At 36.9% G+C, this 20,089-nt stretch overlaps 2 protein-coding genes across 2 annotated transcripts; both read left to right on the top strand.

The window, feature by feature from the left end:
• Positions 1-2,949: 2,949 nt before the first annotated feature.
• On the top strand, positions 2,950-5,677 carry LOC140979623 (proteasome subunit beta type-2-A-like). Its single transcript, XM_073445116.1, has 3 exons — positions 2,950-3,204; positions 4,383-4,506; positions 5,217-5,677. The coding sequence occupies exons 1-3, from the start codon at positions 3,047-3,049 to the stop codon at positions 5,547-5,549; spliced, it is 615 nt and encodes a 204-aa protein (XP_073301217.1). The 5' UTR covers positions 2,950-3,046; the 3' UTR covers positions 5,550-5,677.
• A 7,599-nt stretch (positions 5,678-13,276) lies between these two features.
• LOC140979662 (folate-biopterin transporter 1, chloroplastic-like) lies at positions 13,277-18,202 on the top strand. The gene is made up of 9 exons (XM_073445170.1): positions 13,277-13,572; positions 14,761-14,990; positions 15,977-16,041; positions 16,134-16,296; positions 16,610-16,758; positions 16,844-17,083; positions 17,177-17,345; positions 17,436-17,528; positions 17,719-18,202. The coding sequence occupies exons 1-9, from the start codon at positions 13,320-13,322 to the stop codon at positions 18,016-18,018; spliced, it is 1,662 nt and encodes a 553-aa protein (XP_073301271.1). The 5' UTR covers positions 13,277-13,319; the 3' UTR covers positions 18,019-18,202.
• Positions 18,203-20,089: the final 1,887 nt, after the last annotated feature.

The following is a 20,089-nucleotide window of genomic DNA, read 5'->3' on the forward strand; positions in this document are numbered from 1 at the left end:
TATTTAATATCCACTTTGTATTTTGAGTTTTTTCCGCACTGATCTGTTTAGTTGCTCTTATATGTAGTTTTGATTGAAAAATCAACTTGAGCTACTCACATAGCTTCAGTTGTCTCATCAGTCAGTTTGATTTTAAAAAGCTTATTCACCTCCTCTAAATTTCTTTTCCGATCCTGACAAGTGGTATCAGAGTGGGTTTTTCCGATCTCTAAATATTTAATATACTCTTATGTCTTCATTTAATAAGATTCGCATGTTTTCAAAAGAAGAGTATGATGATCGAAAGATTCAAATGCATGCATATATATAGTACAAGATGATGACATAATCATAGGCAGACCAATGATAATCATGAAAGCAAGCACAGTTGTGGCTATCACAGAAGGTGCTCCCCAAATGGTATAAAAATCAAGGATGGAATGGAATGCCGAATATAAAAGAATCCAATCTAAACAACATAGCCAAAATATCCTTTATAAAACTTTATACAAGAATATGTTCAGTAAAATTAAAACGTGTTCATCAGCTAAGGAGGTATGAGAGAATCTCACTCAACTCTGTGAAGGGGATGACCAGACTAAAGAAAGTAATTTGATGGTGGCTATTAAAAAATTTGATAACATCAAAAGGAAGATCGAAGAAAAAATGAATGAGTATGATGAAAGATTCAACAACATAGTGATCGAGGTGGATGTTCTTGGAAAGACATACAAAAACAAAGATGTTGCACTTAAAATGATGAGAGCCCTACTAAGAGAATGAGACATCAAGACTATAGCTAAGCGGGAATCCAAAGATCTGGGAAAAATTGAACTGCATGATCTGTTTGTTGATCTTAAGATTATGAGTTCGATCTAGGAACAATAAATGAGGAAGAACCATCGATCTCACAACCAACGAAAACTCTTGTTACAACAGAAGAGTCTCAATCAAAATATGCTGATTAACTAAGCAATGATCTCATGTCACAATTTGTGAAATTCTAGAAATTCATGAGGAATAATCATAGCAATATTCAAAATTTTAATAAGAAGAATAACTATAAGAAAGAATCAAACTCTTATAATCAAGCTTGTTTTAATTGTGGCAGAACATGCCACTTCATTGTTGAATGCACCAGATCAAAAAAAGATGATAAGAAGTTATTCAAAAAGAGAAGATCCAGGGATGATAAGAAGTCCTTCAAAAAAAAAAGAGAACAAAAAGCAGGTGGCCAAAGAAAACAAAAGAAGTGGGTTGAGTCAGACTCAGACACCACTAATTCAGATGATGCTTCCAGTGAAAGCAATGAGGAGTCAGTCAAGTGTATGATGGTTGATGATGATCTGGAATCTAATCTTGATGAGGTTTTTGACTTTGCCTCTGATGAATTTACACAAGATGACTTAGTCTGTGCATTAAATGAGATGGTTATGCAGTACAAAAGACTTTTGTAAACATTCGAAGAACTCAAGGTAGAAAACAAATGTTTGACAGATAAGTTCAGCAAATCAGATTCCATTTAGTCTGATGAGTTGGACCGTCAAGTGAATCTTCTAATGAATGAAAATAAAAACATGCAATATGAGGTTCAAGTAATAATGATTGAAAATAAAAGGTTGAGTAAGGTTGAGTAATCTGGTCAACACTTGGACAAATTCTTTCGTTTCACTTGGAAAGATGTACAAAGGTAAAAACAAGCTGATGACATATCTGGCTTAGGCTTTGACAATAATGACTGTAGTTTTTCCGAAACAAGTACTCAGTTGTCTCTGGATAAAGGCAAATCTAAATTCATTATTTTGTCAGATCTAGCACAATATATGAACATTTAGATCAAAAAAGTCAGAAATAGTCATCTTGTTTTTCAGAAGAAAAAAGATTACATCATGGGCTTGGATATGTAGATCCTGAAAGTTCTAAGTCAGGATTGCGAAAAAATTTACTCAGCAAGAATTATTATGGTCCCAATTATAAATCGAGCTGTTCTGATAAGAGTCATGCTAGACATAATTTTATGAAGGTCAGAATAGGGGTGAAAACGAATATATATATGTATATTAATTATATTTTAAAATAAAAACATTTTAAAAAATAAAAAATATAAATCAAATTTTTCGAGCTCGAGTAACTCGATATATTATCGAGTACAGATCAAGCTTGAAAATTACTACTCGAGTCAATTCGAGCTTGAGTTCGAGTAGTTGAATTTTTTTTTGAGACGAGCTTGAGTAGTGTGATACTCTAGCTCCACTCGACTCGATTGCATCGCTAGTTCAGAAATAACCATTACTACAATTGTAAACCAGTGCAAAAGAGATATAGACTTTACGATGTGAAGCAAATGCCAAAAATAAGTTTTGTTAATCACAAACCATACAACACTCACAAGATTTCAGAACAATCACATACCTTATCGGAGACACACAATGCAAATTTTGATTGGATAATTTTGGTGTGAGTCCCAAAAAAATTAATCAGTTCCGAACCCCGATAAGATATGGGTACCAAATTTATTTTTGATATGTGATTTCAGGTAAATCGTACCGAGCTGTTAAAGAAGTCCACCTTGTACTTAGATAGTAGATGTTCAAGACATATGACATAAAATGTTAAAGTGCTATCTGAAATAATTGATTGTCAAGGTCCTAAGATCATTTTCAGAGATGATTCCTAAGGCAAACGTTTGGTAAAGGTAAAATCTTTCACGGTCACATTGTATTAAAGATTTTCTTTTAGTTGAAAATTTATGTGACAATAAGATTATGTAGTTGTAGAATTTTACAAACATACATGCGTTGTTAAAATCCTCAAACTCGTCCCGAACTATATCGGAGATTTTAAAAAATCCCCAAACTCGAACCCAAAAAAATCAAAGATCCTAATCTTCGTTTCGGATTTTTCTTGAGTTCCAAAACCAATGGAGAAAAAAACAAACAGTAATAAAAATACATAAAAAAAAAAAATAAAAAAAAAAAAAAAAAAAAAAAAAAAAAAAAAAAAAGCAAAGAAAATCACAGCAGAAGAAATTGAAATCTGATTTCAAAAGTGTAGAGTAAGAGAAGAAATGGAGTCAGTATTTGGATTGGTGGGTAAAGATTTCGCAATAGTGGCGGCCGACTCATCCGCGGTTCACAGCATCCTTGTGCACAAGACTAACGAGGACAAGATCATGGTATTAGATTCTCACAAACTCATGGGAGCATCGGGAGAAAGTGGTGACAGGTGAAATCCCATTTTCATTTGCTTAAGAAATTTTGTTTTTCACATAGTAATTTAATTGCATTTTATTGTAACTCGTGAACTGTCTGAAATTTGCTTTTCTGGTTGTGATTTATTTATATAGATTCAATATGAATTTTTATCCTGAAATGTTGAGACTTTACAACCTGTGTAGAGTCGGAGATGTGTATTTATTGTTTCGAACTAAAAATAGCTTCTTTGTTTCAATTTACAGTTGTTCTTGGTTTGCTCGCTGTGTATGATTTTATTTCTGTTAAATGTATTCTCTTATTAAGTTGTTATTATTTTTTTGTTTATGATGGATAATTTTTCGCTGAGAGTTGCTTGTATGCTTTCCAATTACTTTCTGCATGTGTTTTAAAAATTTATCATTCTGGACATGCTCTGAACAAATTATCGATATAATTGTTGTACAAAACCTGTAAATGAATGAAATTTCTTGTGCTTAACTGATTGGAGCCGTAATGTCTTATTTTTATGATGTATCTATTCGTTGCCATACTCATGCCCCATAAACTTTTTCCTGCTAATGAATGGAGGGATCAATTTGTCGTGTAATTTTTTACCTCTGCCAGATTGTTATTTCTCGCTTGAAAAACTACGGAGTCCTTTAAATTATATTAACTCCAAGTTCAATAGTATTTGCAAACAGCGAGATTACTAGGAACGTTTGTTGTGTAGGCTATTTGGTTTCTGAATTTAGGTGTATGATGAATATGGTTGTCAGGTTTTATTTTTTGTCTGGCTTTTTTGTATTCTTTTAATACAGTTCTGATATTTCATGTTTTGTTTCTGGGCCTGGATTTTATTTCCCATGTTTTTATGATTGATTTGCTATATAATTAGCTATCATGATCTCCAGTTAAAGATCACTTTGTTTCAGTTAATAGCTTTGGTATCTAACCCCCGTTTTTTTTGTTGTCTATCAGCTGATTTGGGTGAGTGAACATTGTTTTTGTTTATGTATTGCGTTTATACAGTTTTGGATGTTTTGAGAAGTTCAGATTTTTGAAATCCTGATTAATATCGTGTGCTTGAATTCTGGGTAAACATCCCTTGTTATGGTTCACGTGTTCTGCACGTTCCGTTACTCCACTATGTCGTTTCTGTTAACTGAAACTGTTGGCGGTAATTTTGTTTTTTGCGCGATGATGCATTAGGGTTCAGTTCACAGAGTACATACAGAAGAATGTGGCGCTGTACCAATTTCGTAATGGCATTCCCCTCACAACTGCAGCTGCCGCAAATTTCACTAGAGGCGAGCTTGCCACAGCCTTGAGAAAGGTATAATTTTCTCTTTAGAGGTTTCTCCGTGATTAATTTATCAATTTCTCTGTTCGCTTTCTATCACTTAGTTTTTTATGATTATGTTTGTGCTTCAAAAGGAGAATAAAATAATAGAAGAGGTATTTACGTTAAGTCTTTAATATCAAACAAAGAAAGAGCTATTAATTGCCAGATGACGTAGTATAGGTTTTTTGGGCCCTTCGATACAATCATATACAAATAGTTCGTGGGCGAAAATTGAGTTATTTATGTCCTGGAGGACTAACAGGGCGAACTGCTAGTTTTCGGATATACGAGATATCCACTTTAGTCACTATGGTCATATTTGTCCAATTGACACATCTGAGTGAATCAATGTTGGGCTTATTGGATCCTTAACAATTCATGCGAGGATGGGGTCTAAACTCTCCGGTTTCCGAAGCCACCATGGCACTAGTATGTTTTAATCAAATGATGACCAGTGAGCTGAAAATAGCTTAAGCATCTTTATTTGACATATTTGGTCATGTCTGATGTCTCACTCCCATTGATTTTCACAAGCGAAATACTACACAATGATCTATGTTGGCAACTTGTTTGCACTCATTTTTATTTTCTGAAGTTAATTGACCCTAGTTCTTTTAAAGTCATTTAAAAATACCAACAATCCGATGTACTGGCACTACACACTTTGTTCACAATTTAACTTGTTGATTTTTGTTTTTCAGAATCCATACATGGTGAATATCATACTAGGTGGTTACGACAAGGACGTAGGCCCGTCTCTGTACTTCCTTGATTATATCGCTTCACTTCACAAGGTTGATAAAGCTGCTTTTGGTTATGGATCCTACTTTGCTCTCGCCATGATGGATAGGCACTACCGTCAAGACATGACAGTCGAAGAAGCTATCGAGTTGGTGGATAAGTGCATATTAGAAATTCGTACAAGGTTGGTCGTGGCTCCGCCAAACTTTGTAATAAAAATCGTCGACAAAGATGGGGCTAGGGTGCATGCTTGGCGCGAGTCCATCAAGGATTCCCATGTTTCTGCTGCCTAATCCTTTTTTGAAGGGTTTATGAAATTTCTTTAATTTTCACTAATACACTGGAAAACTTCAAATAACTTGTGGGATATGTTTTCTAAAGGCACTTTGTCTTTGAATTGCAATTTACCCGAATTCTTGTAGCTTCGAGCATATTTCACCTGCACGGCTTGCTTTGCATTTGAGGTAAGTTATTCATTTGTTTGTGCATGTGAAGTGCACCGATCGAGTCTCACGTTATCTCAATCACATTAGTTTATGCCATTAGATGGGTGCTTCGTATTTTTTGTATTTTTTATTGGGATGTTTTTGGTTCAAGAGTTTTTGAAACTCGAATCGAACCACAAGTACATAGAAACCGAATCCATACAGATCCAAAATTGCTTTAAGTTGAAACCATTTTAATCGAGTTATATTGTTTTCTTGCCCGTTTTGTTTTATGTTTTCCTTTTAAGTTGGGCTAGCGTTTCACATAATTAGGAAATTTAAAATGTTTTCTGATGAAGTTGAAATTTCACGTATCTTGGGTTAAGTACGGTGAGCCAACTATTTCCTGTTGGACAGAACTATTGTGCTCTGTCTGTCTCCGAGCAGTGGGTCATGAGACGGACTCCACATGGGTTATTGGGATCTTATCCTAATCTCAACGTGATTTAATGTCAACACTTTATTTTAACTCATGGACCGTGATGCCCATTGGGTCGTATCATCTAAAATTCGGGTCGGGTAAGAATCATTGGGTTATCAACAGTATCTCTCTTTCTTGGTCTAAAAGAAATATGGAGTTTAGATAAAGTGTTTGCTCCCCTGACCCAACCCGAATGAAGTGGGTTGTGTTTAACATTTTGCTTCTCTCACATTTGAGTTGGTTCGAGTTCATCCGAGCCGTTAAATCACGAAGTGATTGACAGTTGAGATCACGATCCGCATAACATAAAACATGATCTGAACTACTTACATTGATATTAAAATTAACATGACTTTTCTGCTCAAATTCGTACACATAAAAAGGGTAGGCATGCGACGCTGTTATATTAATTAACTTAAAAATTGAACACCAGTTTCTGGATGACAACCTCTCTTCTCACAAAGGGTGGTCGAACAAACTCTTTTATGTTGTCCACCCTGAAGATTACCAATGCTCTTGGCCCATGACTTGGGAGGACGAGATAACGGCTCGAGATCCCTACCATTCTGAGCATTATCCCGACCTCCAAAATTTTTTTGTCATCATGTCGGTTAAGTGTTTTCGAACACTAATCTTGATGCAAGATGATGTCTTGTGTCACTTCGGTTTTTGCCAAAACGGGTTCTAGTTGGAGGATGATATAGGTACGGCTCGAGGAAATACAAACAATTATTTACTGCTTTTTTTTTTTTAACTATTTTCTCTTACTGTGCAACTGACGGGATGGTTAACGCTGAAATGATCAAGGCTTTGAAGAGAAAGAAAGTCCTAATTTTCGAACAGTCCGACCTGGCTTCTCTCGAGTTCTCAGAAAAGCTGGTTTGGAAGAAACAGAAGTCCACCGAGCCGCCCAAAAAAAGCCTCTCCTAACCGAAAATCGCTTCACTGCCCAATTCTCCACCCCGAGCCTGACCTTCTTCATACGGGCCTTCTGCCTCTTTGCTCAAGGCTTCCTACTGCCCCCTGGCCCTGAACCTAATGCGGCACCTGGTTTTGGACACCAATCTGAAATTGGTGTGGGAGGTGTCCGACCAGGAGTTGGACAAATGGATAGCTCTCTCAGCTTGTTCCGGGTAAGACCTAATTCATACAAAGCCCACTTCCCTTACCATCGTACTGTTTTTTTACCTTGTTTTTTTACCGTACATGGCTTGATCCACGCCAGGGAACGTTCCTACCAAGCTGCTGTAGCATAGGCCCGATTTCAATCCCATCAAGGGGACATAGATGATGTTTGGGCTTGGCACACCTAGCTAATGAATCAATTCCGGGCCATCGAGACTCGAGTTGCTTCCGAGAAGACTACTTTGTTGACCGAACTCGAGGATGCTCGGGAGAGGGGAATTGAATAGAGGGCTCAGCGGAGAAAAGAAATTCAAAATCTAGAGGGCCGACTGAGCATCCAAAGGGAAGAAGTTGAGGCCCTTTGGGCGAGCAAGAAGGAGAAGTTTGTGAAGTCATCCGAGTTCGAGAATCTGTGCACTAACAAGGCCCTGGAGTTCTTCGAGCTTGGCTTCAAGGACTACATAACTTAACTCTGGGTCAATGTTTATTTGGAGGCCGAGCACCTCGTGCCCTTTCTAAGCTGGGAGAAGGCCCTAGATGAGCTTCCCGAAGAGGGTGAGGTGGTTGGCGAAGAGGAAATCGAAGACGAGGAGGCCGAGGAGCTCGAGCTTCCTGCAATTGATGCACTTATCCCCGAAGTCTTCTCATCTCCTATGTAACATCATTCGGACCGGGCGGAGGGTTGTTGGCTTGTCTTAGTGCCAACACTTGCTCTATAGTGGTAGTGATTAACTGGGTGATCTAAGCCATATCGAAGTCGGGCAGAGAAGGTGGTGAGACATTATTTTAGCCTTCTCGATTTGGACCCCGGCCTCTTCTGTCACCTCATCTTCCTCTTCCCCTCATAATCTTATCTCACGTTCCTTCAATTTCTTACAAACCTCGGCAATTGATGAAATTGAAAATTTTACATATCGCTGGTTGGGTCTGGTGAGTCAAATACTTCCACGTTCCTTTCAATTTGTTGTTATCCGAGCAGAGATGTACAAATCAAGAGATGACCGACCTGGATATGGCTAAGCTGAGTGTAACTGAAAGATCATGTGCTGGGCACCAAAGGTGCTTCAAACAAAATATTATCCAAGAGCTGCAATAACTCGTGTTCTAATAATGTTAACACCGATGAATTAAATCGAGTTTGGTTAAAGAACCAAGCGGAAGACACTCGAAGTAATCCTTTGTGAAGAAAGCTGAAATATTTGAAAGCCTTTTAACTTGTGTAATCTGAATAACTGAAAGACAGGGGATCGGTTCTACCATATATCAGTTCAGTTATGGTGAAAGCTGAACTGATGGATCCTCTAACTGATCAAAACAGTTTGAAAACAAAAGTTAAACAAAAAATACACAGCTGCTCCAACGTCACTCCTTCTACCTCATCGGGTAGGATACACTAGAAGAATTTGATTTATACAACTCTTTGTACAAACCCACCCAGCTTAGGACTTACGCTACTGCCTAATCTGAACTCCTAGACTAGACTGAGCTTCTAAACTAAGCTTATATGACTTTGTATTCCCTTCGGACTTATTGCTTCTTGTAAGATGATAAGCAGTAAGCGTGCCCTCTCTTCTTCTTCTCACTTCTCTTCTCTCTCCCTTCTTTTCTCTCTTTTTTTTTGCTGATGGTCTTGGTCCGTATTTATAGCAGCAAGATGGCCGTAAACCAAGACTCATCACATGTGACCGTTGCATCTTTGAATGCGTTCCTTGAACTTTGTGTCTCGACTTTTCCGACAAGTATTCTGGAATCACTCGGCTTTAATCTTTGTTGCAACGTCCATTAACTGTACTACTGATAGTACATATGCTTTAATCAGTAAGCACAGCTGGATTCCATTGAATAAGCTTGTCGTGTTCCCCACACTGATTGATTTCTAACTGATGCTCTGAACTGGTAAGTTGAACTGGTCTTGAACTGGTTCAATGAAATCAGTTGGCTCGTCAGCTGAACTAATTTCATTGATATAGTTGAACCGGTCAGTTGAGCTATTCATCAGCTGGCCGGGCTTCTGAAGGTCTTCACATGGATCACTAATCAACTGATCAATCAGTTGAACTGGTCTTTGATACATCGGTTGGACTGATTCAGTTTGGGCAATCAGTTGAAATTATCAGTTGGCGTTCTCGAAAGTTTCAATTTAGGCTCGGTAACTGATCAGTTAGAAGCCTGATCAGTTTCAGCTTCCTGCACACTAAAGTAAATTATTAGAAACAAAATAACAAGTTTTGTTATCATCAAAATCAAGATTGCGAACATAAAATGTTTCAACAAGCTCCCTGTTTTTGACTATTACAAAACTTGAACAGTTAGATCAGTAAAATCAATTTAAAAAACTTTTAAAGTTCAAGGGATAATACATTTAAATATTGTTAAACGCTCTCCCTCAAGAACGGAATAAAATGGGTTTTAAAAACAACTTCAGTTTGAGGGTAAGAAAACTCCCCTTCAACAATTGAATTTTAAAAACTCTTTTTTGAAAAATGATTATCTAAGCATACATTCAGAGGTTATAATCATTCAAGCAATGTAGACAAGAAATCTGGAAATATCCATTCAGTCACAACGAAATGCAACTGGATAAACATGATGTTTCTTTAATCAAATAAACTTCCTTGTATTTTACATTTGAGTACATCATCAGTTGTAAGGAAAATCGCTACTACAATATCATATTTTAAATAACATCAGTTATCAGTTGGTTTATGTATGATAGAACTGGATATACCAACAAATTGTTGCCTTGACTGTTTGAAATTCTGCACCGATCCTGAGTTTCTTTGTCAGAAGAGCAGCTAACTTACCTTGAACTTTATTTCTTTGCTGGCTAACTGGTTGAGCTGACTCAAACTGGACTCAACTGATGCTGAACTACATTAATTATCCGATATGATAATGAAGCGGCAGCATAATGCTGATGATTAAACTCCACTTTAATCATCCAAATTCCGAGCATGGCTAAGCTTCGTTTGTATATCAGCTAAACTGGTAGACTTGCAACTGAAATCTTGTTCACTGATCAGTTTGGATGAGCGCTTTACAGAAAAGGCTCAGAACCCTGCAGGCTGATTAAAACCCCAAAGCTCGGAGTCGAGAGAAGTGGCGATAATGTTATTTGCAGAGCCAATTCTCTCAACCCTTGGCAATGAGCGATAGATAAACATTTTCAAACAGTTTTGAAAATAGTATGAAATACTTTTAAATAGCATTTAAAACTATTAAAGTAAAATATTTTAAAACACAGTTTTCTTCAAATGTTCTTCTTAGAACAGTAGCTCTGATACCAATTGAAGGAACATGTGCTGGGCACCAAAGGTGCTTCAAACACAATATTCTCCAAGAGCTACAATAGCTCGTATTCTAAGAATGTTAACACTGATGAATTAAATCGAGTTTGGTTAAAGAACCAAGCGGAAGACACTCGAAGTAATCCTTCGTGAAGAAAGCTGAAATATTTGAAAGCTTTTTAATTTGTGTAATATGAATAACTGAAAGGTAGGAGATCAGTTCTACCATATATCAGTTCAGTTATGGTGAAAGCCGAACTGACGGATGCTCTAACTGATCAAAACAGTTTGAAAACAAAAGTTAAACATAAAATACACAAGATATGTTTATGGATGTTCGGAGACTTCAACTGCTCCTACGCCACCCTTTCTACCTCCTCGGGTAGGTTACACTAGAAGACTTTGATTTATACAACTCTTTGTACAAACCCACCCAGCTTAGGACTTACGCTACTGCCTAATCTGAACTCCTAGACTAGACTGAAGGCAGCACCTTCCAACCAACACTTCTTTAACGTCTGTGTTTCACAGACTATATACACAAGTTTAATGTATTTGTGCAAGATTGTATTTGGGTGGTGGAAGTGAGTGAGTGTGTGTGAGAATTGAACAATGAATACACCGAAAATGTGTTCTCACACACTGAGGGAAAAAAGCTTCTAAACTAAGCTTATATGACTTTGTATTCCCTCTGGGCTGATTGCTTCTTGTAAGATGATAAGCAGTAAGCGTGCCCTCTCTTCTTTCACTCACTTCTCTTCTCACTCCCTTATTTTTCTCACTTCTCTTCTCACTCCCTTCTTTTCTCTCTTTTTATTTGCTGATGGTCTTGGTCCGTATTTATAGCAAGAAGATGACCGTAAACCAAGACTCATCACATGTGACCATTGCAGCTTTGAATGCATTCTTTGAACTTTGTGTCTCGACTTTTCCGACAAGTCTTCAGAAATCTCTCGGCTTTAATCTTTGCAGCAACGTCCATTAACTGTACTACTGATAGTACAGATGCTTTACTCAGTACGCACAGTTGGATTCCATTGAATAAGCTTGTTCCCCACACTGATTGATTCCTAACTGATGCTCTGAACTGGTTCGGTGAAATCAGTTGGCTCGTCAGCTAAACTGATTTCACTGATATAGTTGAACCGATCAGTTGAGCTATTCATCAGCTGGCCAGGCTTCTGAAGGTCTTCACTTGGATCACTTATCAACTGATCAATCAGTTGAAGTGGTCTTTGATACATCGGATGGACTGATTCAGTTTGGGCAATCAGTAGACAATATCAGTTGGCGTTCTCGAAAGCTTCAGTTTAGGCTCGGTAGCAGAACAGTTAGAAGCCTGATCAGTTCAGCTTCCTGCACACTAAAGTAAATTATTAGAAACAAAATAACAAGTTTTGTTATCATCAAAATCAAGATTGCGAACATGACCGAACTGAATCCTGTTGTTGGAAAAACTTTCAGGGGCACCGAAAGTGTTTCCAGTGTATCTTCTCTGATGGTTAAGTTAGTCCGGAGAGAAAACTTAAGAGTGCGAATATAATAGTGCTTCTGTAAAGTAATGAGTGAATGCCTCAAAGCATCAAGGATACTTGATATTTATGAGTTGGGCCTGGGTAGCGTGTAAGGTAAGAATTCTAGTATGACAAGTTACCTTGAATATCATATTTGTGCTGATCTTATCTTATATTAGGTAATTCATGGATTTGAATGGTATATCTCGACTTCTTCGGATTCTTTCCTTATCACAACAGATTTATTCTGGAGTTTTTGTATGGATATGATTTTATTCAATACCATACTTGTTTGAGTTCGGGTCGGCTGGCAGTTTTTCTCGAACCAACTGCTTGACTGGCCTTTTATCGAGGAAATACTCCCGATCCAAAGTGGTCGGGTATGGGTAATCTATGTGAGTTCACCTTCTAGTCGATGCTCACGTAATTTGGCCGAACCACCAAAACATGCTCAGTTGGTCGGAACCTAATGAACTCTGTCTATCCCAGAGTAATGGGTCGCGAGACGAACTCCACATGGGTTACTGGGCTCTTACCCTAATCTCAAACGGATTTAATGTGGACCCTTTGTTTTAACTCATGGGTTGCGATGCCCATTAGGTCGGACCATCTAAAGTCCTGGTCGTGTATGAGTCATGGGGTATCATTTTCTTTGATAGAGTAAATATCAATATCGAAATTGATATTAATATAGTTTTGTTCTTTTATTTTATTTTATTTATAGCTTAAGAATCAACTTAAATATGATATATTTGTATAATTTCATAGTTATATGAAGAAAAAATAATATATTATTTGAATACAATTTTTGTTTTTATCTAAAATTCGTTTATATATATTATTTTATCATTTTTGTAAAATATATCTTTTATATTCACACCTGACAAGTTAGTGTAATCCATTGTAAACTGAGTTAGGCATCATTATCAGGTTTCAATACATGTGTCACGTTCTAAACCAAGGATAAAATAATAATAATAATAATAATAATAAAAAATAATAAAAAATAATAATAATAATGATAATAATAATAATGATAATAATAATACAAAAATATAAAAAGAGAAAACTCTCGCATTTCTTGTCATTTTTATTGGATCACCACTTGGCACTCGAGTCAGCACCCAGCAGGGGTACTTTTGTCCTTTACCAGCCTTTTCCAGCTTCATCGCCCCCTCTTTTTTTCCTCCCACTCCCACCAACCTCCTTACCGAGCTAAACTATTTAAGAAATGGCAACAACCATAAGACAAATTCCATTTCCAATTTTACCCTCACGAAATCCTATTTTCTCCTTTCTCTCCCTCTCCCTCTCCCTCTCCCCTAACCTCCATCACTTCAGCAATTACACGCCTTCCGCCTTCCGCCGCAGACCCCGACGTAAGCCGCCGCCGCCGTTCTCCGACATGTCTGCCCCCGTACATTTTCTATCCACCTCTCTCCACGGAGACTTAGAATCCGAACCCTTGCTAGAATCCAGATATCGTAAGTCGTGTGTGTGTGTGGGTATGCATTTCGAATTTTGTTTTACATTTTTCGTGGTGATTGAGATTCAAGGTTGCATCTTGATCCGTAATGATTTGTTAATCGCTTTTGTTGGCTGGTGTTCTGTGTTATGAGATTTATCTGAGAAAGAAAGGTGTGCAGTTTTTTAGGATAATATAGTTTGAAGCGAGTATTTGTTTTCAGATTTAAGGTAACGGTCGTTGGCTTCTCACTCGGGGTTTTAACTTAGGTGTGGATTAATAATCTTTTAACAAGTAAGAAGCGATTTGCAACTTTGATCTACTGCTAAACGGGAAAGAAGCAATTCGAATAGAAATTAAGGTCTCGAGGAAGATGGGATTATGATACTCTTGTTTATTATGAAATGCCAGTTAGAATCAAATAGACTCCTTCTCTGCTTGGCTTCTTTTTCTGATCATGTTCTGATTTTGACGATCTTCGACTTTTAGAAGTTGGAAAAATAAATAAATTAGGAACGGAGCTTGAAGCATTTTAAATGTAACATGAATTTTAAAAGTTATCATATGCTCATAAGAAGTGTCGCTGACTTAAGGTGAGTCTCAGCTTTGAGCCTTGATACTAGCTAGGGGTACATCCATTTGATGAAGTGTATGCCTTAACCATGAAGCAAGCGCCTAATAAGCACACAATAAATGTAGTATGAGTAAATTCAGTGTGAAAGAATCAAGATAATAATTATTTATGTTCCATGTAGATTAATCAATGTTTGTTTGTTTATTGACATTTAATAACTTATAAAGTAAATACTAGCTCTATGTATAGACATTTTCTTCAAATGTTTAATTCTTTAATATTATCCCTTAAGGGTGTTTCGCTTGAATAAGGCACGTGACTTGTTCGACCCCTTGCGACTAAGTGCTAAGATACTCATATGCCTTAAAGAGCCTTGCTCTTCTAATAACTATGCACGAGTGTTCAATAGCCATTTCATTGTGGTACTTGCCATTCCAAAGAATTTCACACTTTTTATGAGAACTTGATACTATAAATCCATGGTTTTTGGCCATAGTTAGTTCTTTTTATTTTTTTTGCATGTAATGCTACTATGACTGTGTTGCAGATTATTTTGTAAAAGTTCTAGATAAGTTATTGCTTCAAGTTTCATCTTTGTCCCCATCTCTCTTATGTCTGTTCATTAATTTGTAGGGAAAGCAGAAACATTGGCAACTGAAGTAGATGAAGAATCCACCTCATCCAGTAACAATGGCGTTCGCAAAAGACGATATTCTGTGAAGTCCATCCGATTATTTGGTGTGGACTTAACCCCGGATAATATTGCAGTTGCTATGGTATATTTTGTCCAAGGTGTTCTGGGTCTCTCTAGGCTCGCCGTCAGTTTTTACCTAAAAGATGACCTCCATCTGGACCCTGCTGAGGTAATCATATTTGTTGGTTTAGGTCTCAGTTCATGGTTGGATTATGTGGATTTTGGAAATGAATAAATCCGTGAATTTTCAAAATTTTGTTTATTTATGTTATGTCTGTATTAGGAAACAAAATGGAAATGATATATTTATTTATAAGCAAAATGTCAATTTTAGTCCTATATGTATTGATGTGATATTTTTAGTCATATAGATGTTCCTTAGATCAGTTATAGTCCCGTAACTATGTTTTTTTGATCTATTTTAGTCGTTCTTTCCAAAATAATATAATTAATCGATCAATATTATTGTTTAATTTTTATAAGTACTTGGTTAAAAAAATTTCTCGAGATATGCTCGCGTGTGTGACAATGGAATTATAAATTTTAACAATGATATTAGCCATATAGTTTACATGTTTTTTACTAAAAGAACTAAAATAAAATCAAAAAATAGTTACAGGACTATAATTGATTTAACGAAACGTACATGACTAAAAATGTCACAAACCAACACATACAGGACAAAAATTGACATTTTGCCTTATTAATATTGTGGTCGTGACATTGGAATGAAGGTGTGGTACTGTGGTGCAAATTCTGGGATTCTTTTATATGCATTTTTTATTGTTACAATGAGCGGAGGGGGTTTGATGGGTCTCAAACTTGAGACCTGTGCCACTATTTGGGACTCAGTTCCACTGGGTTAAAGACCGGTGGCTTTTATACGCTTTGTTGTCGCTGCATGAATTTGCGTTTATTCACTGATATTAATTTACATCATTTTGATAGGATTTAGTAACTCACCATGCAATTTGAATATTGTACACATTATTTTTAGTAGCTGATACACGTTATTGTGGAAGAATCACGATGTGAAAGTACTAGTTCGGAGAAATTTCTTTCATGCATTGATTGAGTCTGATTTGAAAAGAATTTTGTCTGTTTTTGTGTTTTCCTGACAATATATTGAGTACTTATCTTTGCATGGTTGACTAGACAGCTGTCATATCTGGTGTCTCATCGCTGCCGTGGCTTGTTAAGCCCCTTTATGGTTTCATCAGGTGAGTATTAACTCACACTGATTATTCATCTTCTCATTTTTTCTTTTTCATGTTACTAGTTTCCTAACCTTTACTCTGATGCATTGTTGTAGTGATTCCATTCCGCTGTTTGGGTATCGGAGAAGGTCATATTTGGTTCTTTCCGGACTTCTGGGAGCTCTCTCATGGGCGTTGATGGCCACCTTTGTTGACAGCAAATATGGTGTTGCCTTCTGCATACTTCTTGGATCTCTTTCTGTCGCATTTTCAGATGTTGTTAGTATTTCTTCCCTTTAATTTTGGAGATAGATAAAATTGACTGTCATCGTGCTTCTTATTTGAATCTAGTAAACTGGGATGGGAAATTTAGTTTGAACTGGCCAAAGTATGTTGCAAATTTCATTTCTTTAATGAATTTATTGATGTGTTATGTTAGTGTGACCTGTGATGGAGCTTCGCTGAGTCCAAAAGTCCTACATGAGCTTAAAAGATTGGAGTTTCGGAGGCATTACTATGTGGCATTGTTGTTGGTCTTTGGATGTCATTTAATATAGTCATCATAAACCTGTTAAGAGAAAAAATCTTTCAGGTTGTGGACTCGATGATAGTGGAGAGGGCTCGTGGTGAATCACAAAGCACGTCAGGATCTCTTCAGTCTTTATGCTGGGGTTCCTCAGCATTCGGTGGAATTGTGAGTTCCTACTTTAGTGGCTCTTTGGTGGGTACGTATGGTGTTAGGTATGCCATGCATTCTACACTTGTTATTTTCATCATTTTTCTCGTGTTGGTTCATCTGCTTCAATTCACTTCTCAACACTCGCAGGTTTGTCTTTGGACTAACCGCCATGCTTCCACTGATAACATCTGCAGTTGCTGTTCTTGTTAAAGAGCAGGCAGTTCTTGGCTCCGCTAGAGGGGAGAGTTCTGGGTTTGTTCAAACCTCAAAACAGAGTATGATCCAACTGTGGGATACCGTTAAGCAGCCCAATGTATTTCTCCCAACTGTGTTCATTTTCCTATGGCAAGCAACTCCGCATTCTGATTCTGCCATGTTTTACTTCACGTATGTTGATTTTTGTTTTTGAGGACTTGATTTCAACACCCCTCAATTTCATTTTTGCAGATAACTATGAACTTAAATGTTTTATGTTTCCAGGACAAATAGACTTGGTTTTACACCTGAGTTTTTGGGACGTGTGAAGCTTGTAACTTCAGTCGCATCCCTTGTTGGTGTTGGGCTCTATAATGGTTTCTTGAAAAGTGTCCCTTTGCGGAAGATATTTCTCGCAACTACTCTCATTGGTACCGCTCTTGGGATGACTCAAGTATGATTTTTGTATGCTTCAATATTCTATTTTCAGCTTTTGACTCACTAATTCATGCATTTGAATTAGACTTCTGCGACTTTCTTGTAGGTTTTTCTTGTTACTGGATTAAATCGGCAGTTCGGCATAAGTGATGAGTGGTTTGCTATTGGCGACTCATTAATATTGACAGTTCTCGGTCAGGTACTTTTTCCCCATCATGGAAAATCAGATATAAGTTATGCAGTATGGATTGATAATTTTTTAAATGCAACTTCGCCACCAAAATGAAAAATTTATCTTTAATATTTTGAAAACTTTTGATCCTGCCAAATAAAAATAAACCATCTCTTTAAAATTCATAATGGACTCTTGATGTTGAGTTTTCTTGTAGGCGTCTTTCATGCCGGTTCTAGTACTTGCTGCAAAATTATGTCCTGAGGGCGTGGAAGCAACTCTGTTTGCGACGCTGATGTCCATATGCAACGGTGGGAGCGTTGTTGGGGGACTCATGGGAGCTGGACTTACTCAGCTGTTTGGCGTCACAAAGGACAGTTTCGAAAACTTAGCTCCTCTCATAATTCTGTGCAACCTTAGCTCTTTGCTACCACTGCCCCTCCTCGGCCTTCTTCCTCAAGATGCTCCTGATGCCGATGCTAAAGAAAACAGTGACATTGAAATGAAATCTAACTGAATCAGCAGGATTTTGATGATCAATGCATCCAAGGACCATTTTCCTTCTGATTGTAATGCAAACCGGGATAGATTTGAGCATTTTCTTTAGTGTTTAGGATACTACATATATGTGGAAAAATAGTTGAACCAACTACCATGCAAATAGTTGTAATTTATACACATAAATGGACGAGAACAATATATATATATATATATATGAGACCATATCACGACACAAGTCATCCCTTAAGTGGGAAATTCGATCCTACGACCTCATCTGTAGTATGCATTATTTGTAGGACCAATGACCAAAATGTGGTCAATTTTATGTGATTCATATGCGTTACATATAAAATTTATGTGTGATCAAATCTTAGTCATTCCACTCGCAAATAGGTAAACTCATTGAAGGGTCGAAGCATCCCTTATAGGGTTCCTGTCACGTGACCTCACATGGGTGTGGGCCTTAGAGCAGTCACATCAAAATTTTTTGAAATTAGTTTTTTTTCCCCAATACATGTTTCTATAAGCTTTTGCATTTCTCTGGACAAACATATTATTTGTAATTCACATTTTTTTCATTCCAAAAAAATACCTAAATTTTAAATTATACTCTAATTCGATAAATTAAATTTTTAAGTCTTAAAATATCCAGAAACTATTAAATTTGATTATTAAATATTTTCTCACATGGCGTTAAAATATACAATTAAAAAAAAAAGTTTACTTTATAAAACAAAACTATAATTTATATGCGTGCGTACGTGTGAGTATCACATTTTCAACAAAATCGCATTTTGAAGAAAACATTTTTTAAAACACCCTTAATCATATACTACTAGGCATCTACTTTTAGGGATGTTTAAATTCCGGTAAAACCAAACAAATAAAATGATCAAACTAGAAATTTTGGTGTTTTCAATTCTTTAACCGGTTTAGGTTTTAGTATATAAAAGTTCAGTTTTTCGGTCCGGTTTTCGATTTTTTTAGGGGTAAAAAAACGAAATCACCGAGAGACCAAACCTGATTACTTTTAGGGTCAGATATCGGGTCCAATCTGATCTGACCCAAACCCGAAAATCTTCAAATCAAACTAATTTTTTCATGGTCGAACCAGGTTGGGTTGACAGATCGTGTCAGATTTTGACACCCCTAGAAAATAGTGCCTCCATTCCTGTGAGGACCGAATATTTTGGTTAATCAACCTTGTAATTAATCTTTTCAAGGACATTAGGATATAGGATTCTTGAGTTGATTGAGAATATATTATACATCCTTTTATTGGAAAATTTTTATATTGGAAATATTTGGTATCAAGTCAACAATATTTACACCAAGGCATGCATATTTTCGAAAATTGGGAAGGGAATTTTCAAGATTAGAATACCATATAAGTTTAGAGGAATTAAGGCATAAAGATTGCAAGTAAATTTCGAAAATCCTTTGCTGCAAACTCGAAATTCCAGCAGCATCCCCTTGCCGAAATCTTGCACCAAAAATCGTCAAAAGTTAGCTTAGATCGTGAGCCGAAGTGCTGCCCGAACGAGGAGCAAGAAGCAATCCAATCCGAAGCTGTGCACTCCATGTTTTTAGCAGTCAAATATACTGTAAGTGGGCTTGTTTTAAAGATAAAATTTCGTTATGCATGTTTCTTCGTTTTTTTGAAAATACGGTCGAGTACGTTTTCTTGTGTTGGTTGTCATATGGTTTTGGGCACTGTGAGGAGTCAACTGTATATGGGTGGGAATCTCGACCATGATATGACCCTTAAGCAGTGGGGATGTAACCGCTATATGGCCTCGCCCCCTTAAAAGAGTAAAAATTAGGGACCGATATCAGTAAACTATAGAAAGTAGAGGAATCTCAGTGCTTGATAAATGTTATGAATGTGATATGAATGCTGTTATGCAAGTCATGTGATTTTCGAAATTATGCATGTTGTTATATTGTGCTTGATACGACCTCCGTTTGCTGAGTATTTCCCAAAATACTCACTCCTTTTACACTCCTTTCCCAGATAAACTCGAGGAAGAACTCGAGGAGGAAGAGTCAGACTAGTTTTGGGGCTGGTGAAATTCGAGAATTCAAGA

Source organism: Primulina huaijiensis, chromosome 6, assembly GCF_012295235.1.
Source record: "Primulina huaijiensis isolate GDHJ02 chromosome 6, ASM1229523v2, whole genome shotgun sequence".
Taxonomy (NCBI): domain Eukaryota; kingdom Viridiplantae; phylum Streptophyta; class Magnoliopsida; order Lamiales; family Gesneriaceae; genus Primulina; species Primulina huaijiensis.